This window comes from Ranitomeya imitator, chromosome 6, assembly GCF_032444005.1.
Source record: "Ranitomeya imitator isolate aRanImi1 chromosome 6, aRanImi1.pri, whole genome shotgun sequence".
NCBI classification, from domain to species: domain Eukaryota; kingdom Metazoa; phylum Chordata; class Amphibia; order Anura; family Dendrobatidae; genus Ranitomeya; species Ranitomeya imitator.
In genome coordinates, this window is record NC_091287.1 from 140,262,940 (window position 1) to 140,288,896 (window position 25,957).

Here is a 25,957-nt window from a genome sequence, read left to right on the forward strand (position 1 = left end):
TGGAGTCAGCTACAGCATTGTTAAGAGCAAACTCCGCCCACGGTAGCAAAGATGCCCAGTCATCTTGCTTAGCAGAGACAAAATGTCGCAGATATGTGACCAAGGTCTGGTTGGCTCTCTCCACTAACCCATTCGTCTCGGGATGATATGCCGAAGAGAGATTCAACTCGATACGCAAACTGGGGACCCCGGTCACTGACAATTTTGTCTGGCATACCGTGAAGACGGAAGATGTGTTTAACAAACAATGCTGCCAAGGCCTGTGCAGACGGTAGCCGAGGAAGCGGCACCAAATGCACCATCTTAGAAAAATGGTCAGTGATAACCCAAATGACAGTACAGCCACGTGACTTGGGCAAACCTACCACAAAGTCCATCCCGACCATCTCCCAGGGCCTGTCTGCCACCGGCAGAGGGTATAACAACCCAGCTGGCCGTTGACGGAGAGACTTATTTTTGGCACAAGAGACACATGCCCGAACGTAGTCTCCAACGTCACGAACCATATGTGGCCACCAATACATTCTCGCCAACAACTCAGATGTCCTCTTTGCCCCAAAGTGTCCACCCACTCTGGACGAATGAGCCCACGAGAGAACCTCCGGACGCAAATTGATGGGAACAAAAGTCTTGCCCGGAGGCACAGACTCAAGTGAAACCGGAGCTACGGTTCTCAGACTCTCTGAAGGGACAATGAGCCGAGGCTCGTCCTCCTCCTCCACAGTTGACTCCAGGGAGCGAGAGAGAGCGTCAGCACGAATGTTCTTCTCCCCGGCGAGATAATGTAGAGTGAAGTGGAACCGGGAGAAAAACAAGGACCATCTGGCCTGATGAGAATTCAGCCGCTGGGCTGTCTGTAAATAGACCAAATTCTTGTGGTCCGTGAAGACTTGGAATGGGAACTGAGCACCCTCCAAGAGATGTCTCCATTCCGAAAAGGCCAACTTCATTGCCAGCAGCTCCCTATCCCCGATGGAGTAATTTCTCTCCGCTGGTGAGAAGGTCTTTGAGAAGAAGAAGCATGGGTGCTTCCGACCTTGAGCATCCTTTTGATAGAGGACTGCTCCTGCACCAACGGATGAGGCATCCACCTCCATTAGGAATGGCTTATCCACATCAGGACGATGTAAGATGGGAGCGCTAGCAAAGTGGGACTTAATAGAAGTGAAGGCCTTGGAGACCTCTTCGGACCACAATTTAGGATTCGCTCCCTTTTTGGTGAGGGATACCAAGGGAGCTACCAGGGTTGAGAAGTGGGGGATGAACTGACGATAGTAATTTATGAACCCCATAAAGCGCTGCACCGCTTTCAGAGAATGGGGTTCCTGCCAGTCCATCACTGCCTGTAGTTTGGCAGGATCCATAGCCAATCCCTGGGCCGAGATGATGTAGTCCAGGAAAGGTAAAGACTCCTGCTCAAACATACACTTCTCCAACTTGGCATAGAGGGAGTTTGCCCGTAGGAGGTCGAAGACTTTGCAAACATCTCTCCGGTGGGAGTCAATATCTGGAGAGTAGATAAGAATATCATCCAGATAGACTACGACCGAGGTGGAAAGCATATCCCGGAAGATATCATTCACAAAGTCTTGGAAAACGGCTGGGGCATTACAGAGCCCGAAGGGCATCACCAGATATTCATAGTGCCCATCCCTGGTGTTAAAGGCCATCTTCCATTCGTCCCCCTCATGGATGCGAATCAGGTTGTAAGCACCCCGCAGATCCAATTTAGTAAATACCCTTGCTCCCCGAAGTCTATCGAATAACTCAGATATCAAGGGCAAAGGATACTTATTCTTAACGGTGATGGCGTTAAGACCCCTGTAGTCTATGCATTGGCGCAATTCCCCATTCTTCTTCTGCACGAAGAAGAACCCTGCCCCAGCAGGTGACACTGACTTCCTAATGAATCCTCTTGCCAGATTTTCCTGGATGTACTGTGACATTGCCTCCGTCTCCGGGAGAGATAGCGGATAAACTCGACCCCGGGGAGGCTCAGCACCAGGCAAGAGATCAATAGGACAGTCATAGGGGCGATGAGGCGGAAGGACCTCCGCCGCCTTTTTGGAGAACACGTCTGCATAAGACCAATACTGCTTGGGGAGAGAGGATAGATCTGCGGGTACCTCAGTAGTAGCAACCTGAACGCACTCCCTCTGACACCTACCCCCACAAGATTCACCCCAACCCAGAATTCTGCCTGAGGACCACTCGATATGAGGAGAGTGGTACCGTAGCCAAGGTATTCCCAACAGGACCTCATCAATTCCTTCCGGAATGACGAGCAGAGAAATTATCTCCTGATGAGATGGCGACATGGACAGAGTAAAAGGGATGGTCTGGTGTGTTATCTGTGAGGGCAATGTCGACCCATTCACCACTCGCACCGTTACTGGTTGAGCAAGCATAACCAGGGGTATTGCGTGACGTTGGGCGAAGGCAGAAGACATAAAATTGCCCTCCGCCCCAGAATCCACGCAGAGCTCTACCGAGTGGGAGAATGAGCCAATAGTAATTGTCCCCTTAAAGGACAGCTTAGAGGCAAACGTCGCCGTGTCTAGTGTACCTCCACCTACTACCACTAGACGCTGACGTTTCCTCGACCGCTGAGGACATCTGGTGGCTAGATGTCCTGACTGCTGGCAAACATGACAGACCCTGAGTGCACAAGCGGTCCGGGACTTAGATCCTGCTTGTGACACTTCCCTGGCCTCATGTGACTCAGGAACCAGGACCGGAGATTCCAGAGGTTTGGCGAAAGTAGGAGCCAGCCGAAACCTCTGCCTACACTGGGCTCGCTCTAACCTCCGCTCGTTAAAACGGAGGTCAATTCGAGTGGAGACAGTTATTAACTCCTCCAGTGTGGCAGGAATCTCCCTAGTGGCCAGAGCGTCCTTTACGTGGTCAGCCAAGCCCCTCCAAAATATGGGGATAAGAGCTTTATCCGACCAATCCAGCTCAGATGCTAAGGTGCGGAATTGGACGGCAAAATGACTGACCAAGGACTCCCCCTGAGTTAATGCCAGCAATTGGAGCGCGGTATCATGGGTGACTTGAGGTCCTAAAAAGACCTGTTTCAGAGCGCTCAGAAACAGCGGAGCACTCTGCACCACATGATCGCCATGCTCCCACAGCGGCATAGCCCATTCCAACGCCCTGTCCGACAATAGAGACAGAATAAATCCCACCTTAGCCCGCTCTGTGGGAAAACGTGCAGCCAGGAGCTCGAGGTGAACAGAGCACTGACTCACAAATCCCCTACAAAACTTGCTATCACCAGAAAATTTTTCTGGCAGCGGGAGGCGAGATAATGTCGGAACAGGGGTGGCAATGGACATAGTTGCTGCAGCCACGCTGGCAGCCTGTACAGCTACTGCAGTAACATCCACAGCTGAGGTCGCGCTCTCGAGAGCCGCCAACCTACCCTCCAGCTGCTGGATATACCGCAGAGATTGCTGTTTGTCTGTCATCACTAGCCAGACCCTGGCGCTAGTGTAATGTTAGGACTGGCGGAACGCACCAAGAGAGATGATATAGATGCGTTCGCAGTCCGGGGTCCACCGTGCAGGTGAAACCTGCTGCTAGGAAATGACAGACTATATGGCGGTATTCAAAAGTATACACGCGTGGGTTAAACCTCACCCAGTGTGAAGAAAGCGATCCTGTTGCGTCACAGGACCGCGGTACCGCACATAGAGCGCGAGCAAGTGGTCAGCGAACTTAACCCCAACAGGGATTGTAGTCCGATTAGACCCTTGCTGGCACTACACCGCTACTGGGTGTGTAAGGATATATATAATTATAGCACCGAAGTGTGAACTGTGCCATGCTGGCAGGCACCACTAAGCACCCAGACGTGGGTCAGGAAGCGCACACTGGCGCGTGGCACCGCACTGGCGGTCACAGCAATAGACGCTGATACGTGTGTGACACGTTGAGTGATTAGTCGGGCGCTAGATAGCAGCCATACTCCATACGCAAACAGTCATACAATAGGGTAGGGGTATTTAATGAACGACTTGCACTCACAACAAACACACGTATTCAATTGTACACTAGCGCATGGCCGTGCGGTCATGCGCAGTTTATATAGTTGCAGGACAGGAAGTGGCCACAGAAACTTTGCCCTTCCAAGACCTGCCAAGAGGACCAATAGAATGCGCTGCAGAGTCTGAGCACATGACCCTCGATCTCCAATGGGAGATCTTGCCCTGGGCATGCTCAGTGTGCGCAGACAAGGACTTAGTCCCAGAGAAGTCCACTCGCTGCTGACCAGCACTGACTTTAATGGCAGGAGCTGAAGAAGCAGCAGTAACTCTCTCAACAGAGTGAGACCGAGCAAGACGCTGGGACCGACGTCCCTGCTGAGCAGGCTCCACTGCGGCTGGACAGGAATGGGGGACCGCAGCGGAGACGGCTCGAGATTCCCCCTGTGCAGAAGCGGGAACTCGAGACCTAACACGCAGACTTCTGAGTGAAGTTGTCAGTTTCCAAAGGTGCATACTCAGTGTGAATCCACTCACCTTTTTGGTTTTTTGATATATTGCGTATAGATCCAATCCATGGATCACTCCATTCCTCTTTCTATTCAGTTTTCTGCAGAGATCTGGGAACTGATGAGTGCACTGTACAGTGCTTTCATAGGCGTTAACACTTTGCAAATGTTTTTCCCAGCAATATGCGTTTCTGATGGATGATGATGGAACTCGATATTCTGATTTAAGGATGATTTTTATTTCAAACTAAAATACAACTGGTTTCGACTTCTTGGAGTCTTCCTCAGGTATAATGGCATGACATCATCCTTCAGGAGCGCATATTGCTGGGAAAAACATTTACAAAGGTAGATCAAATGCCATTCTGCCACTGAAAAAACAATAGTATGTGCTATAGTCTGGGATCCATGAGCTGTTGCTAATGTCTATGCTTTGCAACACTTATTCCTTTCATTTTGCAACTAGTGTCTTTTTGACAGTGTTACACTTTATCCTCATATGTTAGAAATCAGCCAGCTAACCAGTCCTGCATTTATACATCTCCACCCAGGACTTTGCCATTGTCAGGTACCAACATGAGTGAGAAGGAAAATATATTTCAGCTCTTTGGGTGTGTAGTAAAATCCTGTAATACTTTATTTCACATCATTAAAAAAGAAAACAAGTGCTGGATAAGCCTCGATAAGCGTACAAGTGCTCTTAACCCAGAGAGCCGAATCAATCTTTCTTCTTAGATTTTATCCACTTTGCCCTTTACCGCTACCTGATTAACTGAAAATCATTAAATACATTTTTATCATAGCGAGACAAGTAAGGAAGTGATAAAGTTTATGTACCAAAAACAAAAAAATACTCCTATTACCCTTATTGGACAGATTTTCTTGTTTTATAAAATGTTTAAATAATACTAAATTCCAATGCTTGCAGTAGTTACGATGAGATAGGATAGTTATCATATATAAATTGTATATATATACATATATATATATATATATATATACAGTACAGACCAAATGTTTGGACACACCTTCTCATTTAAAGATTTTTCTGTATTTTCATGACTATGAAAATTGTACATTCACACTGAAGGCATCAAAACTATGAATTAACACATGTGGAATTATATTCTTAGCAAAAATGTGTGAAACAACTGAAATTATGTCTTATATTCTAGGTTCTTCAAAGTAGCCACCTTTTGCTTTGATGACTGCTTTGCACACTCTTGGCATTCTCTTCATGAGCTTCAAGAAGTAGTCACCAGGAATGGTTTTCACTTCACAGGTGTGCCCTGTCAGGTTTAATAAGTGGGATTTCTTGCCTTATAAATGGGGTTGGGACAATCAGTTGTGTTGTGCAGAAGTCTGGTGGATACACAGCTGATAGTCCTACTGAATAGACTGTTAGAATTTGTATTGTGGCAAGAAAAAAGCAGCTAAGTAAAGAAAAATGAGTGGCCATCATTACTTTAAGAAATGTAGGCCAGTCAGTCTGAAAAATTGGGAAAACTTTGAAAGTGTCCCCAAGTTCAGTGGCAAAAACCATCAAGTGCTACACAGAAACTGGCTGACATGAGGATCGCCCCAGGAAAGGAAGACCAAGAGTCACCTCTGCTTCTGAGGATAACTTTATCCGGTCACCAGCCTCAGATATCGCAGGTTAACGGTAGCTCAGATTAGAGACCAGGTCAATGCCGCACAGAGTTCAAGCAGCAGACACATCTCTACAACAACTGTTAAGAACTAAACATATGATCCACAAGGACCGAAAAAAACGACCAAAAAGTCAATATAATTCAAAATAGTAGAAAAAATCTTTATTACAAAAAGCAGTAAAATACAGACAAAACAGAGAACAGGTGGGGAAGAACGCCACATGGTGTACACACATACAACACCGATGTGTAAAACCACCATAGGCGCAAGGGACCAGGAGAAGGGGAACATCCGCATATAAATGTAGACCAGTAATACACACAAGTTGCTGGGAGCTACCGCAGCCGCATAGGCTCATATATAATAGTATACGAAGCAGTGCTAGGATTATACCAGGGTCACATCACGTTAATCAGTTACCAATAGGTCATATGCAAACTGAGACCCTGCTACAGAGTAGCAACACTGCTACAAGGATACCAAATACACAAATGCATAAGTATAGCCACGGTGCGGCGCTTACCTTGTATATATGTAGCGGAGTATCAACCCACCCTGGGACCGTGCGCCCTCCCCGACGCGCATTTCGGCAACACACCTTCTTCAGGGGGCTTGATGGAGAGATGCCTGGTGTAAACTTATATACCGCACTATCCCGGAAGTAGCCGTAGTCAAACCGGAAATGAATGCCGGTAACCACGGCAACTTCAAACCGCTGCACCCACCACAACACAAGGCGCAAGATCGCCTAACAAAGAGCAGCGATCAAGATACCGCACCCTAGGGCACCCACTTGATGCTGCGCCATCCCCCCGGCCGCCACAGGGCCCTGTGGTGCCAGGCGGTGAACGCGCAATCAAGTCGGCATCCAGCGGGGCCAGAGAAAAAGCGCGCATGCACACATAAGACAAGAGACCGAAGGCGCCATGTTGAAGAAGGGAGCAAGGGGTAGGAAGTGCTGGAAAAAATACACATGAATCCTACTGGGTATATGGATAACAAGCGCATAACCAACAAAACAGTACCATAAAATACATATACACAGATATCATAACTAACAAAGTGATACACAAATGGTGAAATACCAAAAACAATTAAAAAACCTGATACACTTATCTGTGTTCAGGTCTTGCCTCTACGCGTTTCCCCCCCATGATGTGGTTCCTCAGGAGGCATATGGGAAAATGGAGTTCCGTGTGTTTGAATCACATCGGAGATGTATGCTGACCAGCTCAGAGGTTTATATGAGTGCTTTATTATCTATGATATAATTTCAACTTGTATCTTCCAATATACATTAATACCTGATTACTTGTGGTATAATTCTAACTTGTATGTTCTAATATCTAGGCATATTTTGCTCTTTGCTGGCCCGGGTACTTTTCAAGTTATCTATTTATATAGTTTTCTGGGGTCTGACCGAGTTACAGGGCACCGTCACTATAAGTCACTAGTGTAGCCCCTTAGGCACTACCCAGAGACGGTATCCCTAGTATTTGAGGTATTGTGTGAGGGGAAGCTAGGGGCAGCCGCCGAGGAGCGGGGGCGCCATTTGCGTTCAAGAGGGTGCCAACCTCCGCTGGTAGGCAGGGTTGTCTGGTTAGGGACTCTATAGGGTGTCCTAGCCTTTAATAGTAGGCAGTGTATAAGTGTATAGGGCTTGTGTACGGTCAGACCGGGTGTTGTATGGTGTTTTTGGTGAATTACCACCTGGCGTCGGTTTGGTATAGACTAGTATTATTATTTGGGCCCTAGGTTGTGGGCTATTTGGTTATATTGGTAGAGGTACAGCATTCCCACCTAGGTATAGGGATCCATAGGGTTTTAAGGGACAGTCAACGGGAGCGGGGGCGCCATATTGCGTCCAAGAGGGTGCTAACCTCCGCAGATAGGCAGGGAGCAGTATAGGGATGCATAGTATTGTATTTCAGTCCACTTACTCCCACCCTTTGCCCTTGATATATTCGGGCCAGGCTTTTATTACCCACTCCCGCTAATTGGGTTTGGGTGTTGTGTTAGTTTTTAATCCTAAAAGTGTTATAAATAAAGTTATTTGGATATATTAGTTTTTTGTTTTTCTTTCTTCAGTGTGAATGTACAATTTTCATAGTCATGAAAATACAGAAAAATCTTTAAATGAGAAACTTTTGGTCTGTACTGTATATATATATATATATATATATATATTTCTGTATTTCAGTGTTTGACAGCGGCATTTAACTAGTTAATAGCGGCAGGTGGATCGCTATTCCACTCGCCGCTATTGCGCGCACATGTCAACTGTTAAAAACAGCTGACATGTCGTGACTTTGATGTGGGCTCACCGCCGGAGCCCACATCAAAGGGGATCTGACCTCGGACGTACTATCCCATCTGAGGTCAGAAAGGGGTTAAGCGATAAAATCAAAGAAACAATGAATGCATGCAAAATCATGATCAATAGAAGTTATCAATATGAATAAATGCTTTTCATCTCATCCTCTGGAGTTGAAATCATCTTCTGTCTGTACATCGATAAATTAATACATCTGTGCTGGCACAACCAAATAGAAAAATGTTTTATATTTTTTTTAATGATCATTAAAGTGGTTATACAGGCATACAATTTCCTTTGTATAGGTTATCAATATCAGATTGGTGGGGATCTGGTGGTGAAATTAATAACGGCTGATCAGTGGAAGTGCTGGATGCCAGACCACCACAGATTCAATATTGATTTCCTAACTTAAGCAAAAGTCATCATTTTTTTATGTCCAGACAATTCTTTGCACAGTCCAACAAAATCTTTCATCAGTGTGGTCTATTAATAAAAGGATAGTGTATGACATTACTTACCATTGTCTTTGGTCAGCATCACAGTTACAGTGGAATCTTCCATCAGTGCAGTTCCTATCAATTCCACATGAACATTTCTGAATGCCAGGTCCAGAATCTCCCCAATAATAGTGTTTTTCATTTCCTTTCCCAACCCACCATGTGTAAGGATTTCCATCTGGAAAGATAAAAAAAATTCAATATTAACGGCGATTTACATAAATGGGACTAATTATTCAAAAGTAGACAGGAAAACAAATACATTATCCAATTTAACATCTCATAATGAACTGACAAGTGACATTACAGGAAATTATATATTTTGGAAAGCCGTGACTGTACATATCTACAGGGTCAGATTGGCTGATCAGAGTATTTAAGGATCTTTTGTAGAGCCAAAACTCTGACACAACAATGAGCCCAAAAAGATCAGAAATAAACTACTCAACTTGAAGACAATCACCTGACAGTTGCTGACTGGGATCTTATTGGCAACCTCACTCTAACAATGAATTTCTAATCATGAGAAAAAAAAGTACCATATATATTTCTCAGCATAAATGAGCACACCCCCTTTGAAAAGTATGATATTAGTATCTCACTGAACACAGGAACAGTTTCCAAAGCTTTGACAAAACTGAGTCTCATAGAACATTTTTTTAACCCACAACATGAAACTAAGGTTAATAATGTAACTTTCATTACAAAATTTTCAGTTTTACTCAAATTAGTCAATGCACAAATGAATACACCACACATAAAAAACTTTTTAAGGAAAGCACCAAGTCTTCTGGGCATGGAATGAACAAGTTGGTGACATATTGTAACATCTATCTTTTTCTGTTCTTCAAGAATGACCTGTTTTAGAGCTTGGATGCTGGATGGAAAGTGATGATCAACTTGTCTCTTGATAATTCCCGATGAGTATTCAATTAGGTTCAGATCTGGAGAAGTACTTGGCTGCTGAATGACTTTCACCCCTTTGATCTTCAGAAATGCAACATATCTGTGTTTTGGATTATTGTCATGCTAGAAAGTGCATGTGTACTAAGGGCACAGAGTGATGAGAGCATCTTCTATTTCAAGGTAGAGCAGGACATCTGTGACTCATGCAGTCCCACAAAAAAGAAACTACACCACTATGTTTCACTTAAAAATGGGGACAGTATAAGTGATGCTGGTGTCAGGGAGCTACATTTCATTGATGGTATCATGAATTCACAGATGTGCTGCTCCATCTTCTAGAGAAGATGCTACCATGACTCTGTGTCCTTGGTAGACATGCAATTTCCCAACATGAAAATGATCCAAAACACATACCTTTTGCATTTCTGAAGAACAGGGTAAAAGTGATTCAGTGGCCATGTCGCTCCTGATCTGAACCCAGTCAAAACATCTATGGGGAATTCTAAAAAGAAACAAGATGAGCATCACTCTCCATTCAGCATTCAGTGCCTTCCAGTGTCCAGGAAAGATAAATATCTTGGTACCGTGTTAGCCAGTAGATAGAAAAATATTTAGAATTGAGAGTGCTCAGTGGTTGATACCTTTTAATGGCTAACTGAAAAGATGGTAACAAATTGCAAGCTTTCGAGACTACACAGGTTTCTTCATCAGGCAAAGACTAAAAGAAATTCTGAAGAATCACATATTTATGCACAACATAAGTTTATGTTGTGCATAAATATGTCCTGAAGATCCCATGGGCTTCTTCTATGAACTCTGAGCTTTAGTTCCTTCCATAATGTTTCTGTTGGATTTAAGTTAGGTGATTGGCTGGATCATTCTAGCAGCTTCATTTTCTTCCTCTGAAACCAATTGAGAGGTTACTTGGCTGTGTGTTTGGGATCATTGTCTTTCTGAAATGTCCACTCTCATTCCATTTTTATCATCCTGGTAGATGGCAGCAGATTTTTATCAAGAATGCACATTTGTTCATACATCCTTTCTTCAGTTATATGATGTTTGCCAGTGTTGTATGCTGAAAAACAGCCCCACACCATAATGTTCTACCTCCAAATTTCACTGTTCACTCTGTGTTTTTTTGGGGTGATATGTAGTGCCTTTTGACCTCCAAACAAGGTGAGTGTTATGGCATTCGAAGAGTTCAATTTTGTTTTCATCTGACAAGACTATTATCCCAGTATTTCATAGGCTTGTCTAAATCTTGTTCAGCAAACTTTAAATGCATTTGAACATGCTTTTCGTTCAGCAATGAAGTGTTGTATAGTGAGTGTGCATGCAGGCCATGGATGTTGAGTGCATTACTTATAGTTTTCTTTGAAACAATTGTACCTGTTGATGCCAGGTCTTTCTGTAACTCTCCACAGGTAGTCCTTGGATCTTGGACAACTGTTTTGATAAGTTTTTTTCATTCCTCTGACTTAAATCTTGTGGGGAGCACCTGGTTTTGGCTGGTTTGTGGTGAAATTATGTTTTTTCCACTTCCAAATTATGGCCCCAACCGTGCTCTATGGAACCTTCAGTAGTTTAGAAATTCTTCTGCAATCAATTCCATCAGTATGATTTGCAACAATAAGGTTGTGAAGATCTTGAAACAGCTCACAAGTTTTTCCCATCATGCGATGTTTCTTGTGTGGCACCTTGGTAATGTGACACCTTTTTCTAGGCCGTCAGTTGAACCTGCTGATGTTAGTTTTCATTAAGTGGTGGGATTGCTTTCTAATTACTAATTGATTTCAGTTGGTGTATTGACTTTGTATGACTTTTTTCATCTCTCTTTCTTCATGTATTCAATACTTTTCCTCTTTGTCATTTCTCATTATTACACATACCTTATTTATGCACATCTATAGTTTAATTTCTTTGCCTGTGTGGATTAAATTGGTTGTTACTAGTGATGAGCGAGTATACTCGTTGCTCGGGTTCTCTCGAGCATGCTCCGGTGTCCTCCGAGTATTTTGGCGTGCTCGGAGATTTCGTTTTTTGTCACCGCAGCTGCATGATTTGCGACTGCTAAACAGCCTGAATACATGTGGGGGTTGCCTGTTTGTTAGGGAATTCCAACATGTATTCAGCCTGTCTAGCAGTCACAAATCATGCAACTGAGGCTACGAAAACTAAATCTCTGAGCATGCCAAAATACTCAGAGACCACCCGAGCAAGGAGTATACTCGCTCATCACTAGTTGTTACCGACATCTGGTGAGAATTTCATGTCAATAGCACCTTTAGAAATATATTTATTTAGAAAATTAGTAATGTTTTTAAAACTTATTTCACCCACTTGTATATACATACTGTACATATCTTAAATGTAATGTCTTTGCAGTGTAGATTGTATTACGTATCAGTCAAAGTCAAAGTATGTAGAGTATACTATATAAATCTTCCGGGAGTAACTAATTTTCATTTCACTCCTGTCTAATAAAGTGTTCTTAAGCATGCATATTGTTTACTTTTAAAGTTCACTTGGCTTTTCATTGATTCAGAGGTATAACAATAGAGATAAATTACTGAACAATTTTCTGGCATTCAATAAACGCTTTAAATGAATTACAGTTTTGCAGGCAATGACTTAAAGAGAACCTTTCATCATTTTCATGCTGCTGTAAACAAGAACAGTATAAAATAGTGACAAGCTCCATCATTACTGTAAGAGATATTCTACTTTTAAATGCTGCCACTTTTCAAAGAAAACACAATTTGAGCCGGGTCAGTAAGACATTGGGTGACTTCCCCTCCGGCTTCTCCAGACCAGCTCGGTTTGGTTAACAAGTCTTTCCCTAATATAAATATAGCTCACTGCAATGATGTGGCCTGATGCTGTTTCATGCTGTAGCAGTGTCTCGCCATCCAAGTCACTAGTGCACCTCTTCAGTAGTTAAAGGTAGGGTTGAGCGAAACGGATCGTTCGTTTTCATAAGTCGCCGACTTTTGGCAAAGTCGGGTTTCATGAAACCCGACCCGATCCCTGTGTGGGGTCGGCCATGCTGTACGTGACTTTCACGCCAACGTCGCGTTTCAATGACGCGAAAAATGCCATTTCTCAGCCAATGAAGATGGACGCAGAGTGTGGGCAGCGTGATGACATAGGTCTCAGTCCCCACCATCTTAGAGAAGGGCATTACAGTGATTGGCTTGCTTTCTGCAGTGTCACAGGGGCTATAAAGGGGCCTGTACGCCGACCGCCATCTTACTGCTGCTGATCTGAGTATAGGGAGAGGTTGCTGCTGCTTCGTCAGAAGCAGGGATAGCGTTAGGCAGGGTACATTAAACCCCAAACCGCTTGTGCTGTAGCAATTTCCACTGTTCAACACCACCTTTTGTTTGCAGGGACAGTGGAGGCTAAATTTTTTTCTCCTCAGCGCTGTAGCTCATTGGGCTGCCCTAGAAGGCTCCCTTCTAGCTGCATTGCTGTTTGTACACCGCTGTGCAAACCAACTGCTTTTTTCAAAGCACAAATCCTGTTGCTCCTTCCTTTCTGCACAGCTATCTTGTTTGTTTGTCCACACTTTTGACTTTTTTGTGCAGCAGTCCACTCCTTGTTATTGCTGCCTGCCATACTTTGCTGAGATTACTGCAGGGAGATAGTAATTGTAGGACAGTCCCTTTTTTTTTCTTCTTCGTTATATCTCTTCAAGCCACTTTCTGCCACAGAAAATATACTCTAATACAGTGGCCCAGATTTATTCACTAGTCTCCCTGAAGAAAAAAAAACAAAATAAAGGGTGCAGATTAAAATTGACAAATCTGCATCAGTGGCAGTCCTGTGTGTGGCATATGTGTCTCATTTTCTGGCACAGAAAACATACAGTCTAACAGTGGGCCTGATTTCTTGCCAATTCTCACATAAATAAAAAAAATTAGTGGGAGATTAAGATTGGCATTTCTGCTTCGGTGCCAGTGCTGTGTGTGGCATCTGTCTCTAATTTTGTGCCACAGAAACCCTAGTGTGTAATACTGGGCCAGATTTTTTTTTAATTCTCCCAGGAAAAAAAAATAGTGGGAGATTAAGATTATTATTATTATTATTTATTGTTATAGCGCAAGATTGGAATTTCTGCTTTGGTGCCAGTCCTGTGTGTGACACCTGTCTCTAATTTTGTGCCACATTAAACCTAGTGTGTAACACTGTGCCAGCTTTCTTTTAAATTCTCCCGGAAAAAAAAAAGTGGGAGATTAAGATTGGCATTTCTGCTTCGGTGCCAGTCCAGTGTGTGCCACCTGTCTCTCATTTTGTGCCACAGAAACCCTAGTGTGTAATACTGGGCCAGATGTCTTTTAAATTCTCCCTGAAAAAAAAAATAGTGGGAGATTAAGATTGGCATTTCTGCTTTGGTGCCAGTCCTGTGTGTGCCACCTGTCTCTAATTTTGTGCCACATTAAACCTAGTGTGTAACACTGGGCCAGATTATTTTCAAATTCTCCCGGAAAAAAAAAATAGTGGGAGATTAAGATTGGCATTTCTGCTTCAGTGCCAGTCCTGTGTGTGCCACTTGCCTCAAATTTTGTGCCACATTAAACCTAGTGTGTAACACTGGGCCAGATTTCTTTCAAATTCTCCCGGAAAAAAAAAAGTGGGAGATTAAGATTGGCATTTCTGCTTCGGTGCCAGTCCTGTGTGTGCCACCTGTCTCTAATTTTGTGCCACATTAAACCTAGTTTGTAACACTGGGCCAGATTTTTTTCAAATTCTCCCTGGAAAAAAAAATAGTGGGAGATTAAGATTGGAATTACTGCTTCGGTGCCAGTCCTGTGTGTGCCACCTGTCTCTAATTTTGTGCCACATTAAACCTAGTGTGTAATACTGGGCCAGATTTTTTCAAATTCTTCCTGAAAAAAAAAATAGTGGGAGATTAAGATTGGCATTTCTGTTTCATTGCCAGTACTGTGTGTGCCACCTGTCTCAAATTTTGTGCCAGATTAAACCTAGTGTGTAATACTGGGCCATATTTCTTTTAAATTCTCCCTGAAAAAAAAAATAGTGGGAGATTAAGATTGGCATTTCTGCTTCAGTGCCAGTCCTGTGTGTGCCACCTGTCTCAAATTTTGTGCCACATTAAACCTAGTGTGTAATTCTGGGCCAGATTTCTTTTAAATTCTCCCTGAAAAAAAACAAAAAAATAGTGGGAGATTAAGATTGGCATTTCTGCTTCAGTGCCAGTCCTGTGTGTTCCACCTGTCTCTAATTTTGTGCCACATTAAACCTAGTGTGTAATACTGGGCCAGTTTTTTTTTAAAATTATCCCAGAAAAAAATAGTGGGAGATTAAGATTGGCAATTCTGCCTCATTGCCAGTGCTGCATGTGGCATCTGTCTCTAATTTTGTGCCACAGAACATATACTGTATAAGAGTGGGCCACATTTCTCCAATATTCTCCCAGAAAAAATAAAAAAGGGGGAGATTTTTATTGGTAGTGTCTGCATCAGTGTCAGTCCTGTTAGTGGCATATCTGTCTGCCACTGGAGCTGTGTACTGTTATACATTGGGCCTGATTTTCCCTGCAGTCTCACCCACCTATAAAGGGATATATAAATCCAACAGAAGTTTGAGTTCACCTTGTAACTGGTTTTACAGTAACAAATACCGTTAGTTTGGTTACGTTTTTCAAACAATGAGGAAGTCTGGTGGAAGAGGTCGTGGCCGTGGGCAGTCATTGCCAGCTGGTAATGATGGTAGTGGTGGTGGAGCATCAGGTGCTCGTGGGAAAAGCAATATAGCACCTATGTCTCGAGTTGTTGAGCCAGGTTCATCGTCTGGCTACACAAGGCCTCGAACGCTCCCTTTTCTGGGAGTAGGAAAACCGCTTTTAAAGCCGGAGCAGCAAGAACAAGTTTTGGCTTTCCTTGCTGACTCAGCCTCTAGGTCTTTCGCCTCCTCTTCTGAAACTGCTAAATGTAAAAGCAGTGCGTCGTTAGTGGATGTTCATGGTCAGGGACAAGTCGCTTCCTTGTCATCTTCACCAAGAACAACAGAGAAGGATGCATCAGGCGACACAACGGGTTACTCCATGGAGCTCTTTACACATACCGTTCCTGGGTTAGAAAGTGAAACAGTTAACAGGCCATGCCCATTACAAGTTGAATCGGACATGGAGTGCACAGATGCACAGCCAGATTACTATGCTGTTCCTTTGACTCAGACCAGAACATTGCCCTCGCAGTGTACTGATCCAGAATCAGACCCTGATGAGACTATGGTGCCCCGTCACGAACGCTATACCACCGGCTTACACGGTGACACAGACGAAGCTGCACACAAGATAGAAGAGGAGGTCATAGATGACCCAGTTGTTGACCCCGATTAGCAGCCATTGGGGGAACAGGGTGCAGGCGGCAGTAGCTCTGAAGTGGAGGAGGAGGAGCCGCAGAAGGCATCAACATCGCAACAGGTTCCATCTGCCAGGCCCGTATCTGGCCAAAAACGCGTGGCAAAACCAAAACCAGTTGTAGGACAGCGTGGACATCCGGTTAAAGAAGCTCAGTCTGCAGTGCCTGAAAAGGTATCCGATAGTAGAAAGAGTGCAGTCTGGCATTTTTTTAAACAACATGCAAATGATCAGCGCAAAGTCATCTGTCAAAAATGTTCAACTACCTTAAGCAGGGGTCAGAATCTTAAAAGTCTAAATACAAGTTGCATGCGTAGACATTTAACCACCATGCATTTGCAAGCCTGGACTCACTACTAAACGTCCCTTAAGGTTGTAGCACCCTCGGCCAATGAAGCTAGTCAGCAACGCTACATCCCTTCCCTCACTGTAAGCCCACCATTTCCCGCACCACCTGCAGTAAATGTGCAGATTTCGTCGCCAGGCCAATGCAGTCAGGGAATCACCAGTTTCATAGTAGGAAACACTGCATGTAGGGCACCAGCAAGAATACCATCTCCAACCCTCTCTCAGTCTGCCATGTCCACCGGCACCCCCGCTAGTTCCACGATCTGCAGCTCTCCAGTCCAGCTCACCCTACATGAGACTCTCACTAGGAAAAGGAAGTACTCATCCTCGCATCCACGTACACAGGGTTTGAACGCCCACATTGCTAGACTAATCTCATTAGAGATGATGCCCTACCGGTTAGTTGAAAGCAAAGCTTTCAAAGCCCTGATGGACTACGCTGAACCACGCTACGAGCTACCCAGTCGACACTTCTTTTCGAGAAAAGCCATCCCAGCCCTCCACCAGCATGTAAAAGACCGCATCGTCCATGCACTCAGGCAATCTGTGAGTACAAAGGTGCACCTGACAACAGATGCATGGACCAGTAGGCATGGCCAAGGACGTTACGTGTCCATCACGGCACACTGGGTTAATGTGGTGGATGCAGGGTCCACAGGGGACAGCAATATTGGAACAGTTCTGCCTAGCCCACGGTCTAGGAAACAGTTGGCTGTAGGCGTTCGCCCCCCTCCTCCTCGTCCTCCTGCAGAAGCGAGAGCTCATCCACAGACCGCAGTCGCATGAGCACTCCATCCGCAGCTGCCACTGTTGCACACGGGGTGTCACATTATGGGACAGCTAGTGGCAAGCGTCAGCAGACTGTATTGGCAATGAAGTGTTTTGGTGACAACAGACGCACCGCGGAAGTTCTGTCCGAGTTCTTGCAGCAAGAAACTCAGTCATGGCTGGGCACTGTACATCTTGAGGCAGGCAAGGTAGTGAGTGATAACGGAAGGAATTTTATGGCTGCCATAGCCCTTTCCCAACTAAAACACATTCCTTGCCTGGCTCACACCTTAAACCTGGTGGTGGAGTGCTTCTTGAAAAGTTATCCGGGGTTACCCGACCTGCTCCTCACAGTGCGCAGACTTTGCACACATATCCGCCGTTCGCCCGTACACTCCAGCCGTATGCAGAACCATCAGCGGTCTTTGAACCTTCCCCAGCATCGCCTAATCATCGACGTTGCAACAAGGTGGAACTCCACACTGCACATGCTTCAGAGACTGTGCGAACAGAGGCGTGCTGTTATGTATTTGTGGGAGGATACACATACACGGGCAGGCAGTTGGATGGCAGACATGGAGTTGTCAGGTGTGCAGTGGTCGAAGGTACAAGACCTGTGTCAAGTCCTTCAGTGTTTTGAGGAATGCACACGGCTGGTTAGTGCAGACAACGCCATAATAAGCATGAGCATCCCCCTAATGCGTCTGCTGATGCAAAGTTTGACGCACATAAATGAGCAGGCGTCTGCAGCCGAGGAAGAGGAAAGCCTTGATGACAGTCAGCCATTGTCTGGTCAGGGCAATCTACAGGACGAGGTAGCGGGCGAAGAGGAGGACGAGGAGGATGATGGGGATGAGTATTTTTTGAATGAGGAAGCTTCTCTGGGGCCAATTGAAACTGGTGGCGTTGCAAGGCCGGGTTCAGGTTTTTTGAGGGAGACAAGTGATGTAGATTTGCCTGAAACTGCCCCTTAACCCAGCACAACCGCAGATTTGACAACTGGAAGTTTGGCCCACATGGCGGATTATGCCTTACGTATCCTCAAAAGGGACCCACGCATTATTAAAATGATGACCGATGACGATTACTGGTTGGCCTGCCTCCTTAATCCTCGCTATAAAGGCAAATTGCAAAATATCATGCCACATGTGAACCTCGAACAAATATTAGCAACCAAACAAACAACTCTTGTAGACCGTTTGATTCAGGCATTCCCAGCACACAGCGCCGGTGATGGTTCTCACACGAGCTGCAGGGGGCAACAGGGCAGAGGTGTTAGAGTTGCACAAATCAGAAGTGGCGTTGGACAGAGGGGTTTTCTGACCAGGTTGTGGAGTGATTTCGCAATGACCGCAGACAGGACAGGTACTGCAGCATCAATTCAAAGTGACAGGAGATAACATTTGTCCAGTATGGTTACTAACTATTTTTCATCCCTTATCGATGTTCTCCCTCAACCGTCATTCCCATTTGATTACTGGGCATCCAAAATAGACACCTGGCCTGAATTGGCAGAATATGGATTGCAGGAGCTTGCTTGCCCAGCAGCTAGTGTGCTATCAGAAAGAGTATTCAGTGCTGCTGGTTCAATATTGACCGAAAAAAGGACTCGTCTGGCTACCCAAAATGTTGATGATCTAACCTTCATTAAAATGAACCACTCATGGATTTCGAATTATTTTGCCCCACCTTTCCCGGCTGACACCTTTCCTATAAAAAGGTCTTGCTTGTGGACTGGTCTTACTGACTGTTCCTATCTCTTAATCTGCAGCAGCTGATTGTCCAGCATCCGACATGTTTACACCTCCCTAAATGCACTAACTCCCCCCCATGGGGCCGTGGTCTCGCCACTTGGCGCAAGCACCCGTGAGAGTGCCGTTTGTCTGAAGAGGTGGGTGTGCCCGCTTTTGGCCGATGGCACTGCCACTGGGTCCCTCATAGTACAATAAAGTGTCTCTGGCGGTGGTGGCGCGCAACCAACATCAGACACACCGTTGTAACATGAAGGGCCCTGGGCCTGTACCGCCGGCCACAAGAGAGTTTCCCCCCCAGCTCAAACAGTGCTCTACCACTTGCAAAATTATCTCTCACAGCTCCACCAATGTTTAGTCTATGCGCTGACATCCTTCAATGCCTGGCACTGACAATACCAATTTGTTGACATGTATGATGCTAGTTAAAATAGTCAGGGTCAGTGTCCTATATTGACACTAGTAAATACTTAGCGGCGCCAAATTACTATGTCTGAAACTCAGCAGAGGAACCCACCCCTGTACCTAAGTACGCCACCCTTTTGTTTTTTGGTTTAGTTGTTTTGAGAGACATTAACATCTATTTATTTTTGGGGAGTACTAACTGTGTCAGACACTCCTTCCAATCGTCCTCAGCTGAATAAACCAATGCTGCCTGTGTACCCCTGCAAGATAATTTATTATACAAAAAAGAGGAAAGAAATAGACCATAAAAAGGGATTACCTAAGGCATGGATCAAGTGAAAAATATATAAATTTTATTCCATATAAATATACATGGACACAAAAAAAACACAGAAAACGTACATTAAAAACATTTAAAATCGGTCATCCATGTGACCTACCAACATATTACTTAGGCCTATAATAGGGCCAAACCCCTGAATACCAACTCCCCAGTATATACAATATCACATATAAGAAAACACATGCATGTGTAATATTGGCAGTATTAAGTGTGATGTCTATGTGAACAATACTCTGCACCTAGAAAGGATGTAAAATAACCACTGAAACCACATAAAGAGTTAGCAGTATCAGCAAATTTAAGAGACCGTTGAGGCATACAGTAAAACACATATAGTAGTGGGATACCAAGCCAGAAATAGAGGCCGGCTAGACAATAAAGTGCAAACACATATAACTATTAGGTCGTATATAAGTGATGTAGTGGGGCACCTGCCCTCAAGCCCCCACACCCCAAAGGAGGCTGAGGCAGGTCAGCCAAAATAAAGGCTTAGTAAGATGTCTGTAAAAATTATTATCAGAGGTACAGAGTAGTCTTATATAGAACACTTGCTAACACTTGCTAGCACATTACCATGGCCACCAGGCCTCAATAGTCATGTAGAATTCAATTATTATGTGGTAACAACCAGGGCTGCAGAGCGCACAGAGAGCCACCTGGGGAGTGGGAGACAGGAGGTATGCTGACCCGACGCATGTCGCCACACACAGTGGCTTCTTCAGGGGTATCTCCTGTTGGTAAGTTGTGTCCTTTTATATCTAACAATCACATACAAAGTAACGGCAGCTGAGCTGCTTACCGGAAGAGGCATGGAAGAAATCGGCGCTGAGTTTTCCTTCCTGGCGTCTGGTGAGTTCTACCAGCGCATGCGCATGAGGGCGTCCCCCCTGCGCTGCGTTTCGTGTTTCGGTCGATCCCCGACTTTTCGTGATAATCGGCCGATTCCACTCGACTCGACTTTTGAGATAGCCGGGTTTCGCGAAACCCGACTCGACCCTAAAAAACTAAAAGTCGCTCAACCCTAGTGACAGGTAATAAACATGGACATCCACCATCTTTCTTAATGCCGGCAAGATAAAAAATAATTTGCTTTTATTAGCAATAGCAGATAATCAGTGGGTGATGGGGTTCTCATTAGCAGAGCACTGTGCATTCAGCTCAATATTGGTAAAACAGTGACTTCAGAGCTTGTGTACAGTTCCACAATAAGAGCAGTAAAAAATGTCTCTGCTTTATCATTCATTGACCAGTAGATTAATGACTGGTTATGGTGCCCGGTAATAGGAAGAAGTTTGCTAGGGTCAGATCCAGTGGTGACTAGAGAGGGTACATAACCCAGTCCAGCAGTTACGCCATAAATCTATGGCTGATAAATGGGAGCTTTACGAAATGCATTCTATCTGTTATCATCCATGGCTCTTCCTTGGATTAGCCATCATATGTGAATTCTGTGGCAATGATAGCATCGTGCAAGATCAGCAAATCAAAACAGCAGCCAAAGATGCCATTAGATAAGTGATGTTCTTCCATTGCGTTGGCCACATAATCAGGTCTGGTGACTCGATTAACACCATGTCTAGTGGCCACGGACTACCTACATTGACACTGAACCAGGGTCCTGTGAATCATTTTCCTCAATTCTACCAGCAATATCATATTAATAAAGGTTATACACATTATGCTATTTCTTACACATCTCCTTGCAATAAACAGACCTTATAACGCAGTTAACATTAACAAAAAATACATTTATTTCTTACAAATTTACTAACATTGCAAGTAGTTTAATCAATTTGAAACATTTTCTCTAACATGCATTGCTTTTTTGTTTTATCATCGGTTATGCTATGCTTGATAGCTTCTCAAATTTAATTTAGAAGACCAAAGAGCATGACAATAACAATCCATTGAATCCCGTCATTTTACATTTTATGCTGCTCTGGTTGGTTCCACTTAAATTATTCAACAAAAGTCAGTTCAACTTGAAGTCATGCCCTAAATTATCTGTCCACTAAACATATTTAAGACTAAATTTTGTCTGTAATAATCAGCTCATTTCATTATTTCTGCCTTGTCTTTTCATCACAAAGGAAACAAAATGTTTCAACGAGCTGTAAATATTTGCCAAATAAAATAACAAAGATTTAATAAAACTTTGCTTAAGCACAAAGCAATATCTACCAAGGGGTTCAAGCAGCCATGTTCTTCCATATGGACCTCAATTGCTATGTGGCAGCAATGTTAGACTATACTTCCGTAATACAACATGCAACAGAACAATTTTATTTTCTTTCTTTAATTCCGTTTGAATAAATGAATGAAAATACCATGCACTTTAAATTTATTCAGATGCATGCAAAGATTGGAAAATGGGTGAGTCCATATCATTTATAGCTGTTTTATCAAGGATTCATACAACTATGTATGTACAATTGCAGGATGCTTTGTAACTAAGAAAACTTAATCCGAAAAACCAATATTACAGGTAATTGAAGAGTTCTTAGTCGAAAACACACAAAGTTATAAAGCCATTATTACCACAGGAGCAAACGAGCAAGGGAAATAAATGTGGTTTACATTGCATTCCTATTAAATCTGGAACTGGCTCACAGGTGCTCAAAAAAGTTAATAGAAGAATGGCTGAACGTCACACTGGTTCCCAGTGTTTAGACCAAGTACCCCGTCCACTACTCAGGACAGCATTGTGGCTTGGTGGTTAGCTTTGCAGCGCTAGGGTCCTGGGTTCAAACCTACAAAGTATTGATCAGCATGTATCAGCTGAAAGGTTAAAAGATGTCATATAATATTTTAAGAAAAGCCCTAAAGATAATGTCAGCAAGTTCAACTCCCCCTCCCCAAAGCCCAAATCACACATAGGCATGCTGGTCTTTGAAATGTAAATCCATCTGTAAGGGTGTTATAGAGCCTGCCGTATACCTGTCCCTGAAGACAACAATTGTACTGTGAATATTGACTTGGGTTTTAGTGCTGTAAAGTAATGTAAAATGTACAGAGTGTTATAGGTACTGAAGCAACTGTGTGGGTACTGTATTGGTTATGCCTAAGGTAACCTGTTACACTCAGCACAGGGGTAGGGGAAAGTATAGAACATAGTTTAGTAGTAGTTAGAGATAGATAGTATCATTAGGATAGATAAGGCAGTGGTGTGCCTTATTAGTGTACAATCATAGGAATAGTACAGGATACAGTTAAATGTTTGGGACATGCCTAGAATTGAAGGGACAAGGTCAAGCAAAAAGAGGAAGTATTTCCTGTTTAGAGAAAGTGTGAGGTTCATGTGAAATTCAGTTTCAAGTTGCAGTGGGCTGAAGGCACGTGGACTATACATCATTCTGACAGCATGACATCATGTCAGATTTACTGTGGACATTCCTGTAACAGTCATGACCTACGGCCCAAACTAGGCACTGAGAAGTGTGCCTTAATCACTTTTAAACAGAGGAAACTGGCCGGGGAAATGCGTGAGCAAAATGTAACAGATCTTGGGAGTGTTGTGTTGCCAAATGGGAAATCCCTGGGTCTGACTGAAGAATGTGAGCAGAGGCTCGAAATGTACGTGGTTGATGCAACTGGAACTGCAGAGTGCTGTGGCTGTGACTGCATATTAGAGACTGATGTAATTAAGCTCTCCAGTAAAGTTGTACCTGCTATAAAGAACCCTGTGTCCCCTGATGTACTGTACACATATATATATATATATACAGTGGGGCAAAAAAGTATTTAGTCAGTCAGCAATAGTGCAAGTTCCACCACTTAAAAAGATGAGAGGCGTCTGTAATTTACATCATAGGTAGACCTCAACTATGGGAGACAAACTGAGAAAAAAAAATCCAGAAAATCACATTGTCTGTTTTTTTAACATTTTATTTGCATATTATGGTGGAAAATAAGTATTTGGTCAGAAACAAACAATCATCTCAATACTTTGTAATATATTGTTGGCAATGACAGAGGTCAAACGTTTTCTGTAAGTCTTCACAAGGTTGCCACACACTGTTGTTGGTATATATCATACATCATGATGTAAATTACAGACGCCTCTCATCTTTTTAAGTGGTGGAACTTGCACTATTGCTGACTGACTAAATATTTTTTTGCCCCACTGTATATATATATACAGTTAGGTCCATATATATTTGGACAGAGACAACATTTTTCTAATTTTGGTTATAGACATTACCACAATGAATTTTAAACAAAACAATTCTTATGCAGTTGAAGTTCAGACTTTCAGCTTTCATTTGAGGGTATCCACATTAAAATTGGATGAAGGGTTTAGGAGTTTCAGCTCCTTAACATGTGCCACCCTGTTTTTAAAGGGAACGAAAGTAATTGGACAATTGACTCCAAGGATATTTCATGGACAGGTGTGGGCAATCCCTTCGTTATGTAATTTTCAATTAAGCAGATAAAAGGCCTGGAGTTGATTTGAGGTGTGGTGCTTGCATTTGGAATGTTTTGATGTGAAGTAAACATGCGGTCAAAGGAGCTTTCCATGCAGGTGAAACAAGCAAACCTTAAGCTGCGAAAACAGAAAAAAACCATCCGAGAAATTGCTACAATATTAGGAGTGGCAAAATCTACAGTTTGGTACATCCTGAGAAAGAAAGAAAGCACTGGTGAACTCATCAATGCAAAAAGACCTGGGCGCCCACGGAAGACAACAGTGGTGGATGATCACAGAATAATCTCCATGGTGAAGAGAAACCCCTTCACAACAGCCAACCAAGTCAACAACACTCTCCAGGAGGTAGGCGTATCAATATCCAAATCTACCATAAAGAGAAGACTGCATGAAAGTAAATACAGAGGGTTCACTGCACGGTGCAAGCAACTCATAAGCATCAAGAATAAAAAGGCTAGAATGGACTTTGCTAAAAAACATCTAAAAAAGCCAGCACATTTCTGGAAGAACATTCTTTGGACAGATGAAACCAACATCAACCTCTACCAGACTGATGGAAAGTGAAAAGTATGGTGAAGGCATGGTACAGCTCATGATACAAAGCATAGCACATCATCTGTAAAACACGGCGGAGGCAGTGTGATGGCTTGGGCATGCATGGCTGCCAGTGGCACTGGGTCACTTGTGTTTATTGATGATGTGACACAGGACAGAAGCAGCCGAATTAATTCTGAGGTATTCAGAGACTTACTGTGTGCTCAGATCCAGCCAAATGCAGTCAAACTGATTGGTCGTCTTTTCATACTACAGATGGACAATGACCCAAAACATAAAGCCAAAGCAACCCAGGAGTTTATTAAAGCAAAGAAGTGGAATATTCTTGAATGGCCAAGTCAGTCACCTGATCTCAACCCAATTGAGCATGCATTTCACTTGTTAAAGACTAAACTTCAGACAGAAAGGCCCACAAACCAACAGCAACTGAAAACCACCGCAGTGAAGGCCTGGCAGAGCTTCAAAAAGGAGGAAACACAGCATCTGGTGATGTCCATGAGTTCAACACTTCAGGCAGTCATTGCCAACAAAGGGTTTTTAACCCAAGTACTAAAAATGAACATTTTATTTAAAATTATTGAAAATGTCCAATTACTTTTGGTCCCTTTAAAAACAGGGTGGCACATGTTAAGGAGCTGAAACTCCTAAACCCTTCATCCAATTTTAATGTGGATATCCTCAAATGAAAGCTAAAAGTCTGAACTTCAACTGCATCTGAATTGTTTTGTTTAAAATTCATTGTGGTAATGTCTATAACCAAAATTAGAAAAATGTTGTCTCTGTCCAAATATATATGGACCTAACTGTATATATATATATATATATATATATATATATATATATATATATATATATATATATATCTCAATTACAACAAAGTATTCTCCTGTTTGTGTAAATATGTTATGCTATAAAAAAAACTCCAAAGAAGCAGTAATGATTTGTGCCTTCTGATAACCCCACCAACAAATCAGTGAACTAGAAAATTCCCATAATCAAACCTTTCATTAATCATTGTGAACAGAAGCATGGGTGAACTGTAGAATTATGGGGCACACTGCCATCAGAAGATGGAAATTATTAATTATAAATCAGTATAATTATTTTG

General features: G+C 43.4%; 1 protein-coding gene across 1 annotated transcript in view; it reads right to left on the reverse strand.

Moving 5' to 3' along the window:
• CNTNAP2 (contactin associated protein 2) overlaps window positions 1-25,957 on the reverse strand; it is a 2,776,229-nt gene that overhangs the window by 375,640 nt on the left and 2,374,632 nt on the right. Inside the window, exon 14 of the mRNA XM_069730166.1 lies at window positions 8,984-9,140. Coding sequence (XP_069586267.1) covers window positions 8,984-9,140 — 157 coding nt within the window. The remainder of the gene's footprint in view (window positions 1-8,983; window positions 9,141-25,957) is intronic.